This window comes from Alosa sapidissima, chromosome 7 (genome assembly GCF_018492685.1).
Source record: "Alosa sapidissima isolate fAloSap1 chromosome 7, fAloSap1.pri, whole genome shotgun sequence".
Taxonomy (NCBI): Eukaryota; Metazoa; Chordata; class Actinopteri; order Clupeiformes; family Clupeidae; genus Alosa; species Alosa sapidissima.
In genome coordinates this window covers 38,931,607-38,950,365 of record NC_055963.1, presented here as the reverse complement: position 1 = coordinate 38,950,365, position 18,759 = coordinate 38,931,607, and the positions used below count along the sequence as shown (strand labels likewise).

Here is an 18,759-nt window from a genome sequence, read left to right as displayed (position 1 = left end):
AACACCATCGTCAAGTTTGCAGACGACACTACGGTGATTTGTCTCATCAGCAACAACGATGAAATGGTCTACAGGGAGGAGGTCCAGCACCTTACATCGTAGTGCACTGACAACAACCTGGCTCTGAACACCAAAAAGACCAAAGAGCTCCTTGTGGACTTCAGGAAGTCTAAAGCTGGCACAGACACCCCTATTCTCAAAGGGACTGAGGTGGAGTGTTCAAGTTTCTAGGTGTCCACATCTCTGAGGACCTCTCTTGGACCCTCAACAGCTCTACCCTGATCACGAAGGCTCACCAGCATCTAAAGAAGGTCCACCTGTCTCCATAGATTCTGGTGAACTTCTACCGCTGCACCATCAAGAACATCCTCACCAACTGTGTCACAGTTTGGTATGGCAACTGCTCTGCCTACGACCGAAAAGCACTGCAGAGGGTGGTGAAAACTACCCAACGCATCACCAGTTCGTCACTCCCCTCCATCGAGGCCATCCAGGGCAAGCAATGCTTGTGTAAGGCGCAGCAGCATCATCAAAGACTGTTCTCACCCCAACCACAGACTGTTAACCTTACTCCCCTCCGGAAGGTGGTACAGGTCTCGAACCCGCACCCAAACCAGCAGGTTCAGAGGAAGCTTCTTTCCTGCGGCTGTCACCCTACTGAACTCTAGCTCTGCATCCTAGTAACAACCAACCAATTGCTGCTAATAAACTGCACATATTTATATTTCATTCATATTACTCTAAACCACCTTCTGTAAATCAACTGTATACTACTATCTACCAGTGGCGGACCGTGCGTTCAGCGGTTAGGCCTTCATTACTATTTTTTGATAATAGGGGGGCGTTCTGGGGGGGATCCCAAACAAAGATTTTTTTTTTTTTTTTTTACATTTCAGCGTTAAATGTGCAATTTCCCAGCATTTCACAGTGGGGAAAAAAGTTCTCTCTCTTACGTGAGTCTGTGTAGCATTTTCTCTCACTAGGTCTCGTCACTTTCTCTCTCTTTCTCACTCCTACATGTAGGCTAATCGATTTTCCACATTAACAAATCGTACTAGCGTATTTTGATGTGAAAACGCATGCCCGATACGCAAAATGCATACAGGTTGACAATAGCCTAATGAATTAAACATTGAAAATTAAGGAAAATAGCAATAATTAACAATAATGTCCATTCAATCAATAATATAATAACAGTAACAATATGGTCTGACTACATTAAAGAGAATATCAATAAAAACAACATCAATTAACAGCCTAATGAAAATACAAAAATACAATATAAACCATAACGCATAAGAAGCGCTTAATGAACTAAGTGCATGTTGAACAGATATGACTTTAGACCCCTCTTGAAAGACCCAAAACTATGGAGAGCACTGGCACTCATTCCACTAACATGGAACCGCTGCGGAAAGGATTTATCACCACTTGTCCCAGGTGTCTGCAAGGGACATCTCAGGGGTTCAGAGGTGTCTTTCTGGCAAATAATACATAGAGCCCAGTTCAGCTCCATATCGAAGTCTCAGAAACGAATGTTATGTATAAAACAACAAATGAATCAAGCCATTCTGACCTGCAACATGTCTACAATAGTAAATAGGAAACCAAAATAACTGAAAGTACATCTATCTGTCGCACACAAATAGGATTTAATGTGATGCAGCCTAACATAAAACTAATGACCTGTGAACTGTGAACACAGTAGATAGCTATATGAATTACTTAGTTGAATTGAAAAGTAAAAGAGGAAACCAAGATCTTTGCTGCTTTTTAATAATTCCACCTATATTATACAGGGCTTTTTGAGGTTTTTTTAAGGTATAAGGCAGGGGTCGGCAACCCGCGGCTCCGGAGCCGCATGCGGCTCTTTGATCCTTCTGATGCGGCTCAGCTTTTGAAAATAATTAATGAGTAGGCCTAGTCTATTTAATTAAAATGTATTTTATTTTAGTTTGTTCATTTTCAAAATGTACTACTGTGTCTATCTGAGTAATTTAGCCTATATAACTTTCCACCTAACTTGACTTCGTAAGCGTAGCCTGCACAATAAGTTACATTCGCGTTGCCATGTCAATATCAAACAAAATCACAGATTCCCTCCATTTCAGTCAACAAGAACACTTTAATTGTTATTGTTGATGTGTGCGCTTGCTGTAGGCTAGATAAGGAAACGTCAGCGACCACAGCTTGCGAGCGCGAACACAAGCGGCCTGAAATGGGAAAGTTTCCATCCGAAGAAGACTGATTCTGAAAACGCGAAATGAACTGCCCGTTATATATCACACACTGCAACGAGTTAGTATTGCTGTGTTAACCCTGTTCGGTTCCACTTGCATGTGAGAAATCTTTCTCACATATGAAAAATATAAAGACAAACCTGCGCTCACGTTTAAGGGCAATTTCGCGCAAATGGCGACAGCCTCAATTCTTGCATGAAACTTCACCTCACTGAATATGAGCCAGCCAGACTCCAAGGCCATAGGTAAGGCCTAAGGCCTATACTTCTGTCATTCCACTTTACATTCCGTTACTTGCACATTAGGCCTACTTTTAAAAGAAAGTGTAGAAAGTGTTGAATGAAAGTAACTGTACGTTAAATATCCAAACTTTTCTTGTAACCGTCTTTATGTGGCTCTTCTGAGATTAAAAAAAAATAAATTTGGTAAAAGTGGCTCTCCAGGCAAAAAAGGTTGCCAACCCCTGGTATAAGGTGTCTTGGAACTCTATTTTAACACTTATAATTTGGAAGATCTACTGTCCTGAGCACAAATTAACAAAAGGAAGCTTATTCAGTGGTCTTAAAAGGTCATTACCCTGAAAGTTTTACTTGAGAGGAAAAAACGTTTTTCATGAATATTGTTTTTTTTTTAAGTGATTTGACACTAAATTTCAATATTTTAGCTGGGCTCCTAGGCTGAAATCATTCAAGGGGTCCTAAAGAAGCTTCCTGTAAAATTTGGTGCTTTTATCACCTCGGTAACGGTATGTGCACTACCCAACTGGACTATATGTTCATGACTTGCAGGCACATATGACACTGCCACAGGTCTACAAGATGTGTCCAAATCATTTAATAGTTTAATCTGATATCAGCAAACTTGCTGCAGACTGTTTGTAGGGCTCTCCTATTTAGCAGTAGCTTTAACATTAACGTTACAGTGGAACTGTTCTAGGTTGTGCCGCTGCTCTTACTCAAAAGCTAATGTGGAACTACAGTCGGCTATTTGCCAAACGTATTTCGCGGTAACGTTACACTATGAGAAAATGTCTCAACAGAAAACTATAAGAAAAGGTCAAGGCACACCACCATGAAGTCACAAATGTATTGCCTAATGCTGCGACTGCTTGTTCACTATTTCACCAATTCCGCGGACATCGGAACTTCAGCAGCCAATGAGAATTGGACTTCAGCAGCCAATGAGCTCTTAATCTCCCCTGAATTTTCTGATTGGTTGACAATTGTAGAACAAACATAACGCTGTCGACAGTTTTGATTGAGCACACAGATGAAGTTGAGCGAGCGCGACAGAGATCTCCTGAGCGAGCGGAGGAGTAGTTTATGTGAGCACGTACAGTGAAATTGAAAGAAAGGGGGCTGTTGCACATACATATTGATATTAGCAAACAAGCAAAGACATTACAAACATAGATTCCTGTTTGCTCAACTGCAAGTTTTTTTGTGCTGGAGTTTCATTTTTCCGGCATGGGAGTCGAACATTCTAACCACTGAGCTAAAAGCCCAGGCTTCCAACTCAGCGGTTAGAAGCGTTCTTAAGGTTAGGGGTGTAAGGATTTACACATGCAACTACCATGCTAGCTCAGTTAGCCTCCGTTACACTCACCTCCCTAAATCCTCACCCCCATGATCTGGGTCTACGGCACCACTGTAACAGAGGTCGTAATTTGTCCACCGCTCATGGCCCTCGAACCCGCCACCTCAACCCAGTTGCTAGATTACGGGGACGCTGGCGAGACACGCCGCTCCATCTGGCATCATGTTTTCGTTTGTATTTATGTAATGTTCGGAATTTTATATAATGTTCTGTTAATTTTTTTTTTTTTTCTAGTTAAATGTAATCACTCTTTATTTATGTTATTTTCGATCGTTTTTGTGTTATTCTTAGTCCTTTTTTCTGATTAACAAACTCGGCTGACACCATCAACGTCAAGTTAACGTTAACCAGCTTCCATTGGGCTGATGAGCGCCTTGGCTAGCCTGCCTTATGTCTCTGAAGTCCCTCATCCATTCGTGACGCTGCACATCCAATGTCTGGACGGAGGGATTGCTCAGCAAGGGTGCCTACTGCCTAACGTCAATCTGCAAGAGATCTGTTGCTGCCACGACCACCGAGCTGCGGCTGACATGCGAGCTGCCATGCTAGCATCTACCGGTGCCTGGAGTCTGGATTGAGTGCTAAGAAACTGATGACAGCGTCAACCATGAAACAACAAACAACAAACGGTCACTGTCTAGGACCACCGAGCTGATAATCAGCACGGTCGCCCATCACAAATTTGTACTGCATCCTTCCAGTTCTCTCCAGACTGCCAGTGAATTCTCTGGGTTGGTCCGTTATAAAGAACTTTGTTGGTGTTGCATTGTGAAGACACAGCTGTGCGCAGTTTTCACGCGGGTCATCTTTGCCCTTGGACATTTTCAGCCGGTTGGAAATTGGACTAATTTTATTTTTAATTTTTATTTATTTATTTGTTTGTTGTATGTCTTGGTGTCACGGGTACGCTGGCGACTACGCCGCTCCGTCCGGCATCTATTGTCTTTGTTAGTCTGTGTCAATGACAATGTTCTTATTTGCATTTTCATTTATGTTGATATTGTACAGCACTTTGTAACTTTGTTTTGAAAAGTGCTATATAAATAAAGATTATTATTATTATTATTATTATTATTATTATTATTATTATTATTATCAACACTCACCGGCATTGGAGTCGAATGCTCTAACCACTGAGCTAAAAGCCCAGGCTTCCAACTCAGCGGTTAGTTCATAAAAGTGAAACAAATGTAACTCCATACAAACCAAGGCTAGACCACAGAGGTTATGTACTTACGGTTGAGAGTGTGCAGTCTCATATCGCTCAAAGGGGTGGGCAAGGTCGTGTTTGCTGTTCATATAGCATTGTGTGCACAAGTCATAGTCGTAGCATACTTTGCACTTCCATCGCATACCCATAATCCCATGTTTCTTGCAGCCGTCACAGATGATGTTGGAATGTCGTACCCCTGGATTGAAGACAAACATTAGAAAAAAATAGTCTTATTAATAACATGATTAACATGATTATTTAATCATGTTGTCCATACATGATTTAAGGAATATTTTTAAAATCACTACATTTAATGTGCCTGGAGCATTTTGATGAGTATTCCCATTTTTTGGAATACTCATCTACTAGTGAATTTAACATTGTTTCTATGTATTAGGGCTGCACGATATATCTAAAATCTATCGTTATCGCGATATCAACACATGCGATGGACATACCGCAAAGATTACTTAATTTCCGACACATTTTGATACATTTTCTGTGCCATGCGCATTCCATACAGTCTATGGTGTATTCACATTCTGAATGTCAACATAATTTACCAAACCGATGCCGTCATGCTGCCCTAGAAGCCCGTCCCCTACCAGTTTAGGTGTGTGGTGTTTTAGGTGTTGAGGCGGGAGCTAAGTCGTGATGGCTGAAGATAGTGAGTCGAACGAGGTAGGCTACATGTGGGTAAAGAGGAATTGGTGACTCAAAGGAAAAGCACGTCTGTCATATGGAAATATTTTGGTTTTATGAAGGATGACGTGTTACAAACACAGCGCCAAATGCATCCAAATGCATCCATGCCACCATGTTAATATAAACAATTTTTTTCAATATTGTTATAGGATCAGAAGATATCTGTCTTTCACTGTAAGGCTTGTATTTCATGATTTGAAGCCCAAGACAGCAGCAGAGAGGTCCTGGTTGGTGCACAAGTGTTCAGATTGGCTGTCTATCTGTCTTTTACGAGGATTTTCTTGGAGCAGATCGTCCACACAACTTCGATAGCCTAGTCAGTAGGTCTCTTAGATGTCCACTTTCATCAAGTCATATATAGCCTAGGCTACATAATATGTTATATTGTTTATGTAGAAAATAATACATTTATTTCTGTAATTATACATGTACACCCTCCCCCCTCAACCCTACAGTCTATGTTAGCAGCAAGTAGAATGGAGAATATTAAATATTTAAATATCGCAAGTTATATCGTTATCGCAGTACTCAATAATGTTATCGCATATCGCATGTTGTCTTAATATCGTGCAGCCCTACTATGTATTGTGCAATAAGGAAGTAAAGTAAGTAAGTAAAGTGTAATAAGTAATTTTAATCTGTTCTGGCAGACAAACTAAAGCTAATTCACTAACCGAAGGCTGATATCTATGGAAGAATATTAGACTCAAAAGTTTTGTATGTGTGTATCACGTTTTGAAACTGTAGAAATAATTTGTAACTGTAAAAATGTAACTGTAATTGTCAAAATTACAAATATGCCCTACACTTACAAATTTATTCTACAGGTACGGATCGGTTTTACAGCTACAAATCATCCTACAGTTAAAAATATTTTACCATTACAAACATATTCTACAATTACAAATCAATATTCTACGTACCACCTTAGGGATGAGATGTGTCTAATATGTATAGTGTGTGCATCAAGATTTGTAACTGTAAAACTAATTTGTGATTTAACAAAAAATGACTCATATGTCCTTCACTTACAAATATATTCCACAGGTACTAAACCTTCCACAGTTGCTTGTCTTTGAATTACAAAGCTATTCTGCCATTACGAATCTCTGCCACTCGCACAAGTATTTTCTGCAAGTATACGGATACTTTTGAGACTGTTCTGGCACTTCCTGTTGAATAGCCAATGGCGATGCTCAGGTTTGGGTAGCCAATCAGGAATCTAAGTTCACTAACCAATCACAGAGTCAGGAGGTAGCACACCCCACCCCACGTGGGTTGAAGAGGATCGACTGTCAGAAGAACGAGGATGTTATGCTCACACTGGTGCACACGGGAGACACGCTGGCAAAACGATATAGTTTACATGGGATTAATTCAACACCGATACATGGAATTTGCTTGTCTTGTGATCTATCTGAAAATGACGTTAATTAAAATGAGTCTACTTCCTTCTGTGAACTGTCCCATATTCTAAGCAAGATTCATGAGCTACACAGTGAATGTAGGCTAATAAAATAGATAATCACCGGTGTATAATAGGCTATAGGCTACTTGTCACTGGCTTTCTTCCGGGGCAAAAGTATGTCCATGTCGTGTATGTGTCGAAAACTAGCATAGTTAGTTAATTATAAGGTAAGTATATATTAGTCTATGCGAGTGGCCAGCTGTTGCAAGAGAAAATTAAGACCAGGCCTATTTGCTCCGGAAAACTTAAATTGTGCTGTGGATTGTCATGACAGAGAAGTCTTAGTATGTTAAGCTTAGGTCACTAGCCTATGGCTTTACGTTTTGATAGCTAGGTTATTTTGCTAGTCTATACCAAGGTCCACATTGCATGAGGCCAGCTATTGGGAGAAAAATGGACATAATTTCGCCTGGAAAACAACACAATATGATGTGGATGGTTATTGTATGCTTGAGATGTGAGAGCGAGCTAAGTTAACAGATCAATGGAGAGAAGTTTGTCATCATGACAGCATCACAGATTCTCTTTAGAGTTTAGACCATCATGGAGTTTACGTGCACAGCGCAAGCACAACACAACCCACCCACGTTGGTACACACTCCTGGCTCTGTGATTGGTTAGTGAACTTAGATTCCTGATTGACTAGCCAAACCTGAGCATCACCATTGGCTATTCAACAGGAAGTGCCAGAACAGTCTCAAAAGTATTTGTATACTTGCAGAAAATACTTGTGCGAGCAGCAGAGATTTGTAATGGCAGAATAGTTTCGTAATTGAAAGACAACAATGTTCTTAACATCTGTATTTTACAGCTTGAATGCAACGTGACAGTTCAGACAATTTCACTACGAGTTTGGCGAATTAATATACAAGTGTGATACGGCCACAAAAATGGATCTACTTTATGGGTGTGCAAATAACATATGTTAATACACGTTCTAAAGAACGCAGGACAATGGGAAATTCAACCAAGCAGTGGAATTATATTACATAAATGGGACTATGCTCTCTAACGTAAATGGGAATATGAATGAACATTCCATAAACAACTTGTATAAACATCATAATTGAAACTTCTGGAAAATCTTTAAATTAATGAATGTTATTAATTTAATCTGTGAGTGGCTAGAATGAGCGCACTGGTGTAAATCTGTTCTTCAAAAAAAAAGTTCTTCACATGGAAAGATCCCATATTAGAAAGCTGTGTTTTTCACAATGCATACACTGCTTAGACCAGGGGTCTCAAACACCCGGCCCGCGGGCCAAATCCGGCCCACGTCCGGCCCAATTCCGGCCCGCGACGTACGTCAAAATAATAATGTAATCCGGCCCTTGAGACTATTTTTTAATTGCGACAAACAACGATACTGATTAAAATAGACGATAGTTCCAAAAACGGTGACAAATCTCATTTGTAGCCTACTCTGCTCCATTATGTGCTAGACATCCAGAGCTTCATTCAAACCCAAAATTGCTGCGCAAAGTTTTCAGGAAATACTTGTAGCCTATTACATGCGAGAAACACAAAGACGTGCATTTGTAATGACGCGGAAGCGATGCAGGCCATAGTGTTGCATAAATTGAAGCAGAAATTAAGCAGAAATAGGCCTACACCAAATGTTGAAAAACGTTTACATGTGATGAAGTAGGAAGAAGGTAGGCTATGCTATTCACCTATTCTAAATCTGAAGGAGAATATCCTTTTGGAGATTATGATCAATCGTCTATTGAATGGAGGTGCGTCTGCGTGTATACGACGGTGTCCACTAAGCATACCATGCTTATTTCGACCCTCTGCCCAACATAGCTTGGAGGTTGTAGTGGTAATCGTGATGATAGTGTCCATAATGGACGTGGTACAGACAGCAGGGCTAGTAGAAATAGGGCTCTAAACTACAAAGGCACCCACAATATGATGCGAACTTCTGGGTACTCAAATTACCCGCGATGGGAACTGATTTGACCAGAATACTTTATTGTAGGCCTTGTGGTTTAAAAACCATATACATCTTAGGTGTTGGTATACATCTTAGGTGTTTTCCTGTTAATTTGTTATGTGGGTAATATGAAAAAAGGAAAGTAAACCTGCTCAAATATGTTCATCCAGTATTTACTGAAAGGTGCATAATTTGAGGGGCTTGCCATCCAGTGGCAAATTAGATGGGTAAATTTACCCCCTTCATAAACTTTTGTTTTACTCAAAGATTTTTACATTTACAGTAGGACTTTATCTCTGACCACTTTCAAGCCATGGCCTTTTGAAATTTTGATATAAAAATCCAATGGTGTTGCTTTCTTAACCCTGACGCCTATAGTTTGCCAGGTTTAAAAAAATTTATGAGAAGAAAATATTTTTATTTGGTGTGAAACACACACATACCTGTTTTTATGCTTTTCATTTGTTTTATAATTTGTATTAATATTTATTTTATTTATAAGCTAAGGTTGCTAGCACAGGTGTCTAAAACTAGATAAAAACACTTGCACTTTCTGTTTGCAGTTTTGTGTGGTATTTCACAAAAAGAACATTGCATTTTCAGAAATAGCCGGCCCTCCAATCAGATGACATTGGCAGAATTGGCCCCCAGCTCATTTGAGTTTGAGACCCCTGGCTTAGACAAAACTTGTACTAAGCCTGTTAGCTCTTGCCCTGATAGGCAGGAACTATGAACCTTTATGTTTGCTTTGTTTTTCTTACCTATCTGTGCATTGTCATAAAGCAGCAGATCGAAGGAACCTTGGTAACCTGTGCGATAGTTGGTGCGGGTCCCGTTGTCCCACTGCACAACAACTGTCTTGTCAGGTGTTGTTGTACTCCCTTGTCGACCGATCTCCACTACAGTTCCAACATGTCCTTCACCTTCGTCCTGGTTGCCCCACTTCCAGTCAATGCCACGCACCACTCTCATACCTACCTCCATGATGCTCTTTTTTTGCTGCTGAGTAAGTGGAGGAGCCGGTTGCCAGCTGCTAACCACCCGTTGGCCACTGACACAGCCCCACTTCCGGGGCCTTGTTGAGTCAAAGAATGCAACAAGGAATGGTGGAGGAGTTTCCAAATACAATTCAGGGGACACTGAGCAAGGAAAGAAAAGAAAAAAACTTTATTGATTACAGATTTAGAGCAATCTCTTGATCCAATATAAAACACTACCAACCACTTTCACTCTTTCACTGTAGAGACAATTAAAATACAGTTTTGTTGTTGATGGTGTATATTAGTATAGTTCTTCAGTGAGAATCTTATGGAGTAAAACTTGTTCCACTTCAAACAGAATCTGAATATTTAGTATTTAGGGCTGGGGCGGTAACTGCATTACCGCAATACTGCGATCACGCGATCTGAGCTCGTCACTGTCATCACCTGCACATGTGTGCACATAGTGTGTAATGTCATGATGTGTAATGTGATGAACCATCTTATGACATTGATTTTCGGAGAATGTTACATTAAGTAGGCTAACCTTCCGTTTTCCAAACAAAACTTTAAAACTTATCATCAAAAGATGAAGCAAACCCGACCTTTCGCGTTTGGGTTGGGGAGCGCAATGTTCCAACATTTCATTTGTTTACTATGCAAGAGTAGGGGAGAACTGGCACAATCGTAACACTTTTCTGTTCTCTCCATTCAAACTCGATTTACACAAAGCTGTTAAACGTGAAAGCTGTGAAATTTGGCCAGAAAGGAGTCACACATGTTTACTCCATGAAAGTTGAAAAAGAATTAAAAAAAAAATGTTCTAGTTTGTTCAGAATTTAACTTAACAGCGATGTTAAGGGTAGACGTGGTCGAGGCGTTGTGAGGTGGATGTTAAAGCACTCAGAGATCTCAAGTAGCAAGATGGGTATTTATTTTTCCCAATTAAGGCCCGATGGGCAAAAATAATTAAGAACAGGTTTAACAAAAACAAAATAATAATAAAAAAAATACTTTCAATAAACAAAGCAAACTGACATGATAGTCAAAAACAATAATTCAATACCAAATTTCGTCGACAATAGACTAATTGCAGTCAATAACAGTTTGAGCACTAGACTTACGTCTCTTCACCATTCCTCTCTCAATAGACTGAATCCCCCATGATAAATAGGCCTGAACATTCCCTTACAATTGGGCCAAACCAATATAATAAAAAGCATCAGGGGTGTTTACAGGCCAAAATATAACTAAGCTAAAAACAGCACAAAATAACACATTCTAACTAACTAGAAAATAAATTAATACATTTAAACTTAATTGCTAATGTTTGGCCTAACCAAACCGTACCCAACAGCTAAATAATATTTCATTACATTTTAATTACAACACAGGTGAACTTCCGGTTAACCCAGGAAGTCACAATATGTTTTTAAACAGTGTAAACGCGGCATTCACTCCTTTACAAACAGAAGAAGACACGACAGTGGACACCGGTAGGACAAACATGTAACAACGTGATAATGACATTCTATGTAATGACTAAAGCTAAATAAACGGAACATTTAAGACATGACATAGTGTGATTATTTTAACAGACGTAACGTGATTGAATGGTGAATGTTTTAAACTGTAGGGAGTTGTGATGTTGTGTGTAGTTTTAGCGCATAGCTCGCCGTAGTGTTTGTTTTTAACTATAGGCCTATATATAACAACTACGGGAGCAACGGGGAAAGGTATGATGAATGACATGTTTGACTGATAAATACAGACGGTATAAGTGTAAACCGAAAAACACAGACACATTCAACAAACATTTACATTCAAGCAGACATACATGCAGTGTTTTAAATGAAGGCAGCGCTATGCTGCCGTGACGGTGGCTAATTGCCCCGTCACAAGCGACATATAGGCCTAGGCTAGCCTAGGACCTAGGCCTACCTTTGTTACAACCTGACGCAGTCATTAAAACGTGCGGTAGGCCTACCGTTGTAACATTTAGCATAAACGTCATGAATGTGACAGTTCTAAAAACCAGTAATTTCTTGTTTTCCAACCACAGTAAGAAAACATCCATATCATACTTTGAAATTAAATTAATTAGTTTGGAACTGAATCCCAGTCAACTTGAATTGAATATAATATTCCTCAGTTACTAGATGTTGTGTCTCAGTAGTAGAGCCCAACCGATATGGGATTTTGAAAGTTGATACCGATGCCGATATTTGAGTATTTCAAAAGCCGATAACCGATATGTTGGCCGATAGTCATTTTTTTTTTATTTGCAAACATCATTGACATTACAGAAAATGCAACACTACGACATGCACATGAATACTACATACGACAAACAGACGTACATTACATAAACACATACTGTAACTTAACAAGACATCACATTGACTTGGCTTCCACAAACATAACACAACATAACATTAATAACAGAAAGGCTAAGGATGATTTGCGTCCAGGATGATTACAGATATGATTATCAGGGATGAAATTGATGACCGGAATGAAAAGAAGGGGGGATGGGGGGGGGGGTGCAGATGGTAGCTCTAAGAGTGTGAATGAGGTGGTGTTGGGATGGGGGTGGGGATGGGGGGTGAGGGGTAGTGAGTATGTGAGGATGTGTGTGTGTGTGTGTGTGTGTGTGCGCATATGTATAAGGCTGGCTTGCTGTTGGGCCAGGAGGAGAGAAGCTGGAACATAGAGAGGGAGGGTTTCAGAGGAGAGGAGTTGTAATTATTCTATTAATGATAAGTATAATAATAGGAATAACTGATTGCCTGGTTGATTGCCTGACTGATTGCCAACCTGGGCACCCATTAATGGCCACAGTTCCACCCAGCCCCTGCAGTTATACTGCGACGAGCTGACAGAGGGGAGGACCTGCGTGCCACCCATCGCCCCAGGCCCCCAGCATATGCACACATCCCCCACTACCACGACCAACCACACCTCGCCCCCAGACCTTCACCCAACACGCCACTCTTGACCTAAATATGTACAGTATGTGAATGGCTAGGTTGAGGGGTCTATCTAGAGTGTAGCATTAAAAGAAGTGGGCATGCATGGTGAATATCTGTCAGGATTTCCCCATGCACACCACACTTACCCTGTGTAAGATGTATGCCTCCTCAATGTGTGCATTAAAATAAGTGAGGCATGCAGATAGACACCTGATGAGGCATCTACCTGCACTCCACTCTTACCCTAGCCTGTTTTGTAGTTTTTGTTTATGTATGTCACCTAACATGTAGTGCGATTAAAAGAGAGTAAAGCGTGCTGTGTGCTTCCAGGACAAGGCGTGTGCATGAGCGTATGAGGAGGGTGCACACCGGGGGCCCAGGGCCAATAGATAACCCACAGGACCCAACCAATGCCAAAACCACACAGCGACCCGCCAGGACCGAGTCTCCCAAGCCATCCAATGGGGCCCCGTCAGAATAACGATGGGAGAGGCAGAGAGAAAGAGTGAAATTAGTAAAGTTTATCAGAGAATGTAAATAAAAGGGGGAGGGAAAGAAGGGGATGCTATTTATATTACTAATAATAATAATAATAATAATAATAATAATAATAACAACAATAATAGTTCCAGCTACCCTCCCCTGCCTAGTGTTCGATGATATGTGTATCTGTTGATGAAGTGTGTTATGATCGTGTGGAGATGGAACTCAGGCAAAGAGGGTCAGGACTGTAAGTAGGTGATAAAGGGGTACCAAGGAGAGGTTGTATCCTGAGTATTGATTAAGTTTGTAGTTGATAGGTTTTCTAATGATATATAGTCTGTTAACAAGTTTTTCCAATGAGTGATGTGAGCTTTTTTCTTAGATTTCCAGTTCATGAGGATGGTTTTCTTGGCGATAGTCAGCGCTACCAGCAGTGTTTTATTGCAGGAGTTGCTTAAATTGACTGTGGATGTATCACCAAGTATGCATAAGGAAGGGGATGCTGGGATGTGACAGCCAAAGATGGAAGAGAGAGATTTTGTGACACTCACCCAGAAGTGGTTGATTGGAGTGCAATGCCAAACCGCATGAATGTATGTATCTGGGTTATTTTGTGTGCAGTGAGTGCAAAGATCCGAGCCAAACCCCATTTTAGCCAATTTATGTGCAGTGAAGTGGAATCTGTGAAGAACCTTGTATTGTATTAGTTGTAGATTACTATTCTTTGTCATGAGGTAGATGTTTTTGCACATTTTGGTCCAGAAGTCGGCACCGGGAGTAATTGATAAGTCTGATTCCCATTTGTGATATGGCAGGCCAATTGTTTTTTCTGAACGAGATAATTTTGTAAATTTGGGAGAGTATTTTTTTGGGAGAGGGAATATTAAGCAGCTCTGAGATTGGTGGGGGAATGTCAAGGTTAGCTGTCTGGATGTTAATTTTTCCTAGGATAGATGATTTAATTTGCAGGTATTGTAAGAAGTGTTTACTCTCTGGACCAAACAGGAAAATGAGGCCAGATTATTGTCTTGAAGAATGTGTTGAAGGTGAGTGATGCCCTTTCCCATCCATGTGTGAAAGTTAAGTGTTTTTTTATTGACGGTGAAATCTGGGTTATTCCAAATCGGGGTGCGAATTGATGGTGCTATAGGTGAATCAGTGATGTGGTAGAATCTCCACTAGGCTGTCAGAGTAGCTGAAATTGTTGGGGCTTTGAAGGATGGATGTTTTTTGACCGACTGACTGCAGAAAGGGAGATCTGAGATTTTAATTTCTTTACAGATTGTTTGTTCTAGGTCTAACCAGGTGTTGTCTGAGGGGGTGGGGTGTAGCCATTTGTGGATTAAGTGGAGCTGGTTGGCCAGGGCATAGTGCTGGAAGTGTGGGGCCTCTAGTCCTCCCATTGCTTTTGTTTTTTGGAGAGTGGCGAGTTTGATCCTTGGGGTCTTATCTTTCCAGTAGAATTTAGTGATTAATGAATCGAGAGACTTAAACCAGAGGGTGGTGGGCTGGGTTGGAATCATAGAGAATAGATAGTTTATTTTGGGCAGTATTGTCATTTTGATTACTGAGATTCTGCCCATGATGGATAATGGGAGGTTCTTCCAGCGTTGAAGGTCATCATCTATTGAAGTGAGTAGAGGGGAATAATTTAGGCTAAATAAGTCTGACAGCCTGGGGGAGACTTTTATCCCTAAGTAAGTGATATAGTTAGTGCAGAGTGGGATAGGTGAAGAGTTGGCTGTCACATCCCAGCTGTTGGGATGTAATGGGAGCACTGCAGATTTATTCCAATTGATTGAGTATTCAGAAATTTTAGAGAATGTGTCAATGAGTTTGATGGTTTCTTCTACTGATGTTGTGGGGTCTTGAAGAAAGAGAAGAATGTCGTCAGCATAAAGGCTGATTTTGTGATGCATATATGGAGTCTGGACACCTTTGATGAGGGGGTTCTGACGGATGGCAGCTGCTAGGGGTTCAATGAAGATTGTAAATAGTGAGGGGGAGAGTGGGCACCCCTGTCTAGTTCCCCGGTGAAGAGTGAAACTTTGTGATGTTAGTCCACTGGTGATTACTGTGGCTGAAGGAGAGGTATATAGAAGTTTAATCCAGTTAATGAACGACTCCCCGAAGCCAAACCTCCCTAATGTGGAAAACAGGAAATTCCAGTTCACCCTATCAAAAGCTTTTTCTGCGTCCAGAGTTGCTATGATGGTATTATCTTGAAAATTTGTAGAGTGATACATTATATTTAACAGTCTGCGGGTGTTGGTGGATGAAATTCTACCTTTAATGAAGCCTGTTTGGTCTGGGTGGATAATGGATGGGGTGACCTCTGCTAATCTGTGTGCTAGCATTATGCGATTATCTTATTGTCCACACTGAGGAGAGAAATTGGTCGGTAGCTGGATGGCAATGTTGGGTCCTTATTGGGCTTGAGGAGCAGTGAAATTGAGGCTGTGGTGGAACTAGTTGGAAGACGTCCTTTCTGTTTTGATTCATTAATCATTCTGATGAAAAGTGGAGCTAAGATGGTCCAAAATTGTTTGTAGAACTCAGCAGGAAAGCCATCCGGACCTGGTGCTTTATTATCGGGCATCTGTTTCAGGGCATCAAACAGTTCTTGTTGAGTTATAGGTGATTCTAGGTCTTTTATTTCGGTCTCATTGAGTTGTGGTAATTCGATGCTGTTTAGGAAAGAGTCTATGAATTCCTGGTTGGGGTTTATTTCTGAAGAATATAGTTTATTGTAAAACTGGTAAAAAACATGATTTATTTCTTCAGGTGAGCTGGTTAGCTTCCCTGCTGAGTTCTTTATGACCGGGATTGTTGATTTTTCTTTGTTACGTTGGATTTGATTTGCTAAGTATTTACCTGATTTATTGCTATGGTGGAAGTTTTCCTGCCTTAGACGGTGAATCATAAATTGAGTGTGTTTATTGAGTATTTCATTGAGTTTGAATTTATGTTTCCTAAGTTTTGCCTGTGTTTCTTCAGTTGGGTTGCTTGCATTGGTTTCTTCTAACTGTTTAATTTTATTGTTGAGTTCTACTTCCTGTTCTTTTTCCTTCTTTTTTTTATATACTGAATATGAGATGATTCTTCCTCTGAGTACTGCTTTTCCTGTTTCCCACAGAAGGGAAGGAGATGATTCAGGGGAGCCGTTCATTTCTAGAAAGAATGCCCACTCTCTCCCAACAAAACTGATAGTTTTGATAGTCATTTTTAACACAATGTAAACACATTCTCCCATAATAAAGTTTTGATCACACTAGGGCTGTCAAAATTGCTCAAAAATGACGTTCAAATATTCCCTCTAAAAAAACACCCATATATTCGAACTCTTCGAACATCTGGTTGCGCATTTTGTCAATGACGCACGTTAGGCTACCTGCAAACTGGCCTATGATTTCATTGCTGAGTTTGCGGCAAAGCAAGAAAATGTTTTTTTTCCTGAGTCAGGACATGGCGAGTCAGTGTCATTTATTTGTCCAATGTTAGCCTATAGATACAGACCAGTACATCTTATCAATAGTTTGAATGTCGTGTGTGTTTCTGCTCATTGACAAATACCGTTCAGCACAATGATTCATGCCCAATTAATTCCCCCTGTTAAAGTGTTCGCCTTTGTTACACTATTTGGTTTCGTGATGTAGCCTATGATAAACACCATATGGCCAAATATGTGACTCAGCTAATGTTATAGGCTAGTAGACGTACCCTAAGCATTAGAGGAGCTGATTATCATACCGAAAGAGCACTATGAATCGTTCGTTCAGGGGGATTTACAAACCCCCGCTGTTTTTTTTGTTTTTTTTTCACAAATCGCACACTTTACAAATGAATGAAATGAATTTCTGCGTGATGGCCTCTTGTCGTGTTGCAGACAAAGAGCTTGTGGCGCGCGGTGCAAAATAAGTGTCCAGACGTGGCTGTTTAGCTGAAGTTCCACACATTATGCCATGCTCATTTGGGTTGCTAGTGGTCGAATGGTATGGCTTGCAAACTACTTTATCTCGCGGCTCCAAAATTTTACCTTCTTCTGACCAAAATCCAAAGTACTTCCAGACATGGCTTTTTAGATTTTTGGGGGTTAAAATCACTTTCTCTGCTGCGGTCGAGTTGGGCTCTGCACTTTCTGCCATCTTCCATGTAAGTCAACTTTCAGCAGTGACACTGTGCCAGAGAGTGCGACTCCTGTGACCTGTCCCTACCCCTCAGGCAGCGCGCCTTCTCGCAAAGCAGATAGCCGCGCCGTTGCTACCGCGAGCATATTTTTCCACATTCTAATATTAATTTTCACCTTCGTTTTCTGTTTTTTAAAACTATTCGAATATATATTCGAATTTAGAATTGACAGCCCTAGATCACACTATGACATTATCTGTTTAAATATAATGCAACACAAACCTCCTGCCTTACGTTGTCCATAAATAAATAGTCTAAATATATCTTGCATTGTAGTATGTCAAACTACCAGTTTAGGCGATAGAAGTAGGCCTACCTCAACACAGACTCTCTTTGCTCCGTGCACTCTTTCTCTCTCCCTCTCAACAGGCGCATCCCTCCTCAGCATGCACATGTAATCCAAACATAATCGCGTAAGACGACTGGCTAAATTGCTATTAAATCCGGTTAGCATCATTAGCACGCTGCACAAATTTGTTCAAAACTGTTGCATTTAAATTGACTGCTAAGTTCTAATCATCTCAATCCCGATGCAAATGGAAAAGTATTTTCCAAGACTTAAATGGGCCTGTCCCAAGGAGAAAAATTATTCATTTGAAACTTAAACACACGTAGGGAAACTGAACAGTCTAACCAGACTATGATAAACTAGCAAATTAGACTAACGTTAGCCTACTTTGTTTACAATATTTCCAGGCTTCAACCAGTGCTGCTTTTCATTCAGACTTATCTGCACATTTATTTATTTGAGTGTTTTTCATGATTGTGTTGCCATTTATTTTCCCTGTTTGCTTTGATTGATAACTGAGGTGAATAAAATCAAAGGTTAAGTTTAAAATAAAAGTGTCTATTATGTCTATGTGTGAGCTCACTAAGCGCGAACCAGCCAGGATGCTAACGTCACCTACAGGAGCCCAGATGACCAATAATAGCCTTGCTAATGAGCTCGCGATTTTACTTCACCAGGCGTGAAAAAAA

The 18,759-nt window shown here is 40.5% G+C and overlaps 1 protein-coding gene across 3 annotated transcripts in view; it reads right to left on the bottom strand.

The window, feature by feature from the left end:
* Positions 1 to 18,759, bottom strand: part of mib2 (MIB E3 ubiquitin protein ligase 2) — a 257,636-nt gene that overhangs the window by 202,482 nt on the left and 36,395 nt on the right. For all 3 annotated transcript variants that reach the window (XM_042098212.1, XM_042098210.1, XM_042098211.1), the window contains exons 2-3: positions 9,920 to 10,297; positions 5,074 to 5,245 (exon numbers count right to left, since the gene is read on the bottom strand). In XM_042098212.1, the coding sequence (XP_041954146.1) occupies positions 5,074 to 5,245; positions 9,920 to 10,142 (395 nt within the window). In that variant the 5' untranslated portion in view covers positions 10,143 to 10,297. The remainder of the gene's footprint in view (positions 1 to 5,073; positions 5,246 to 9,919; positions 10,298 to 18,759) is intronic.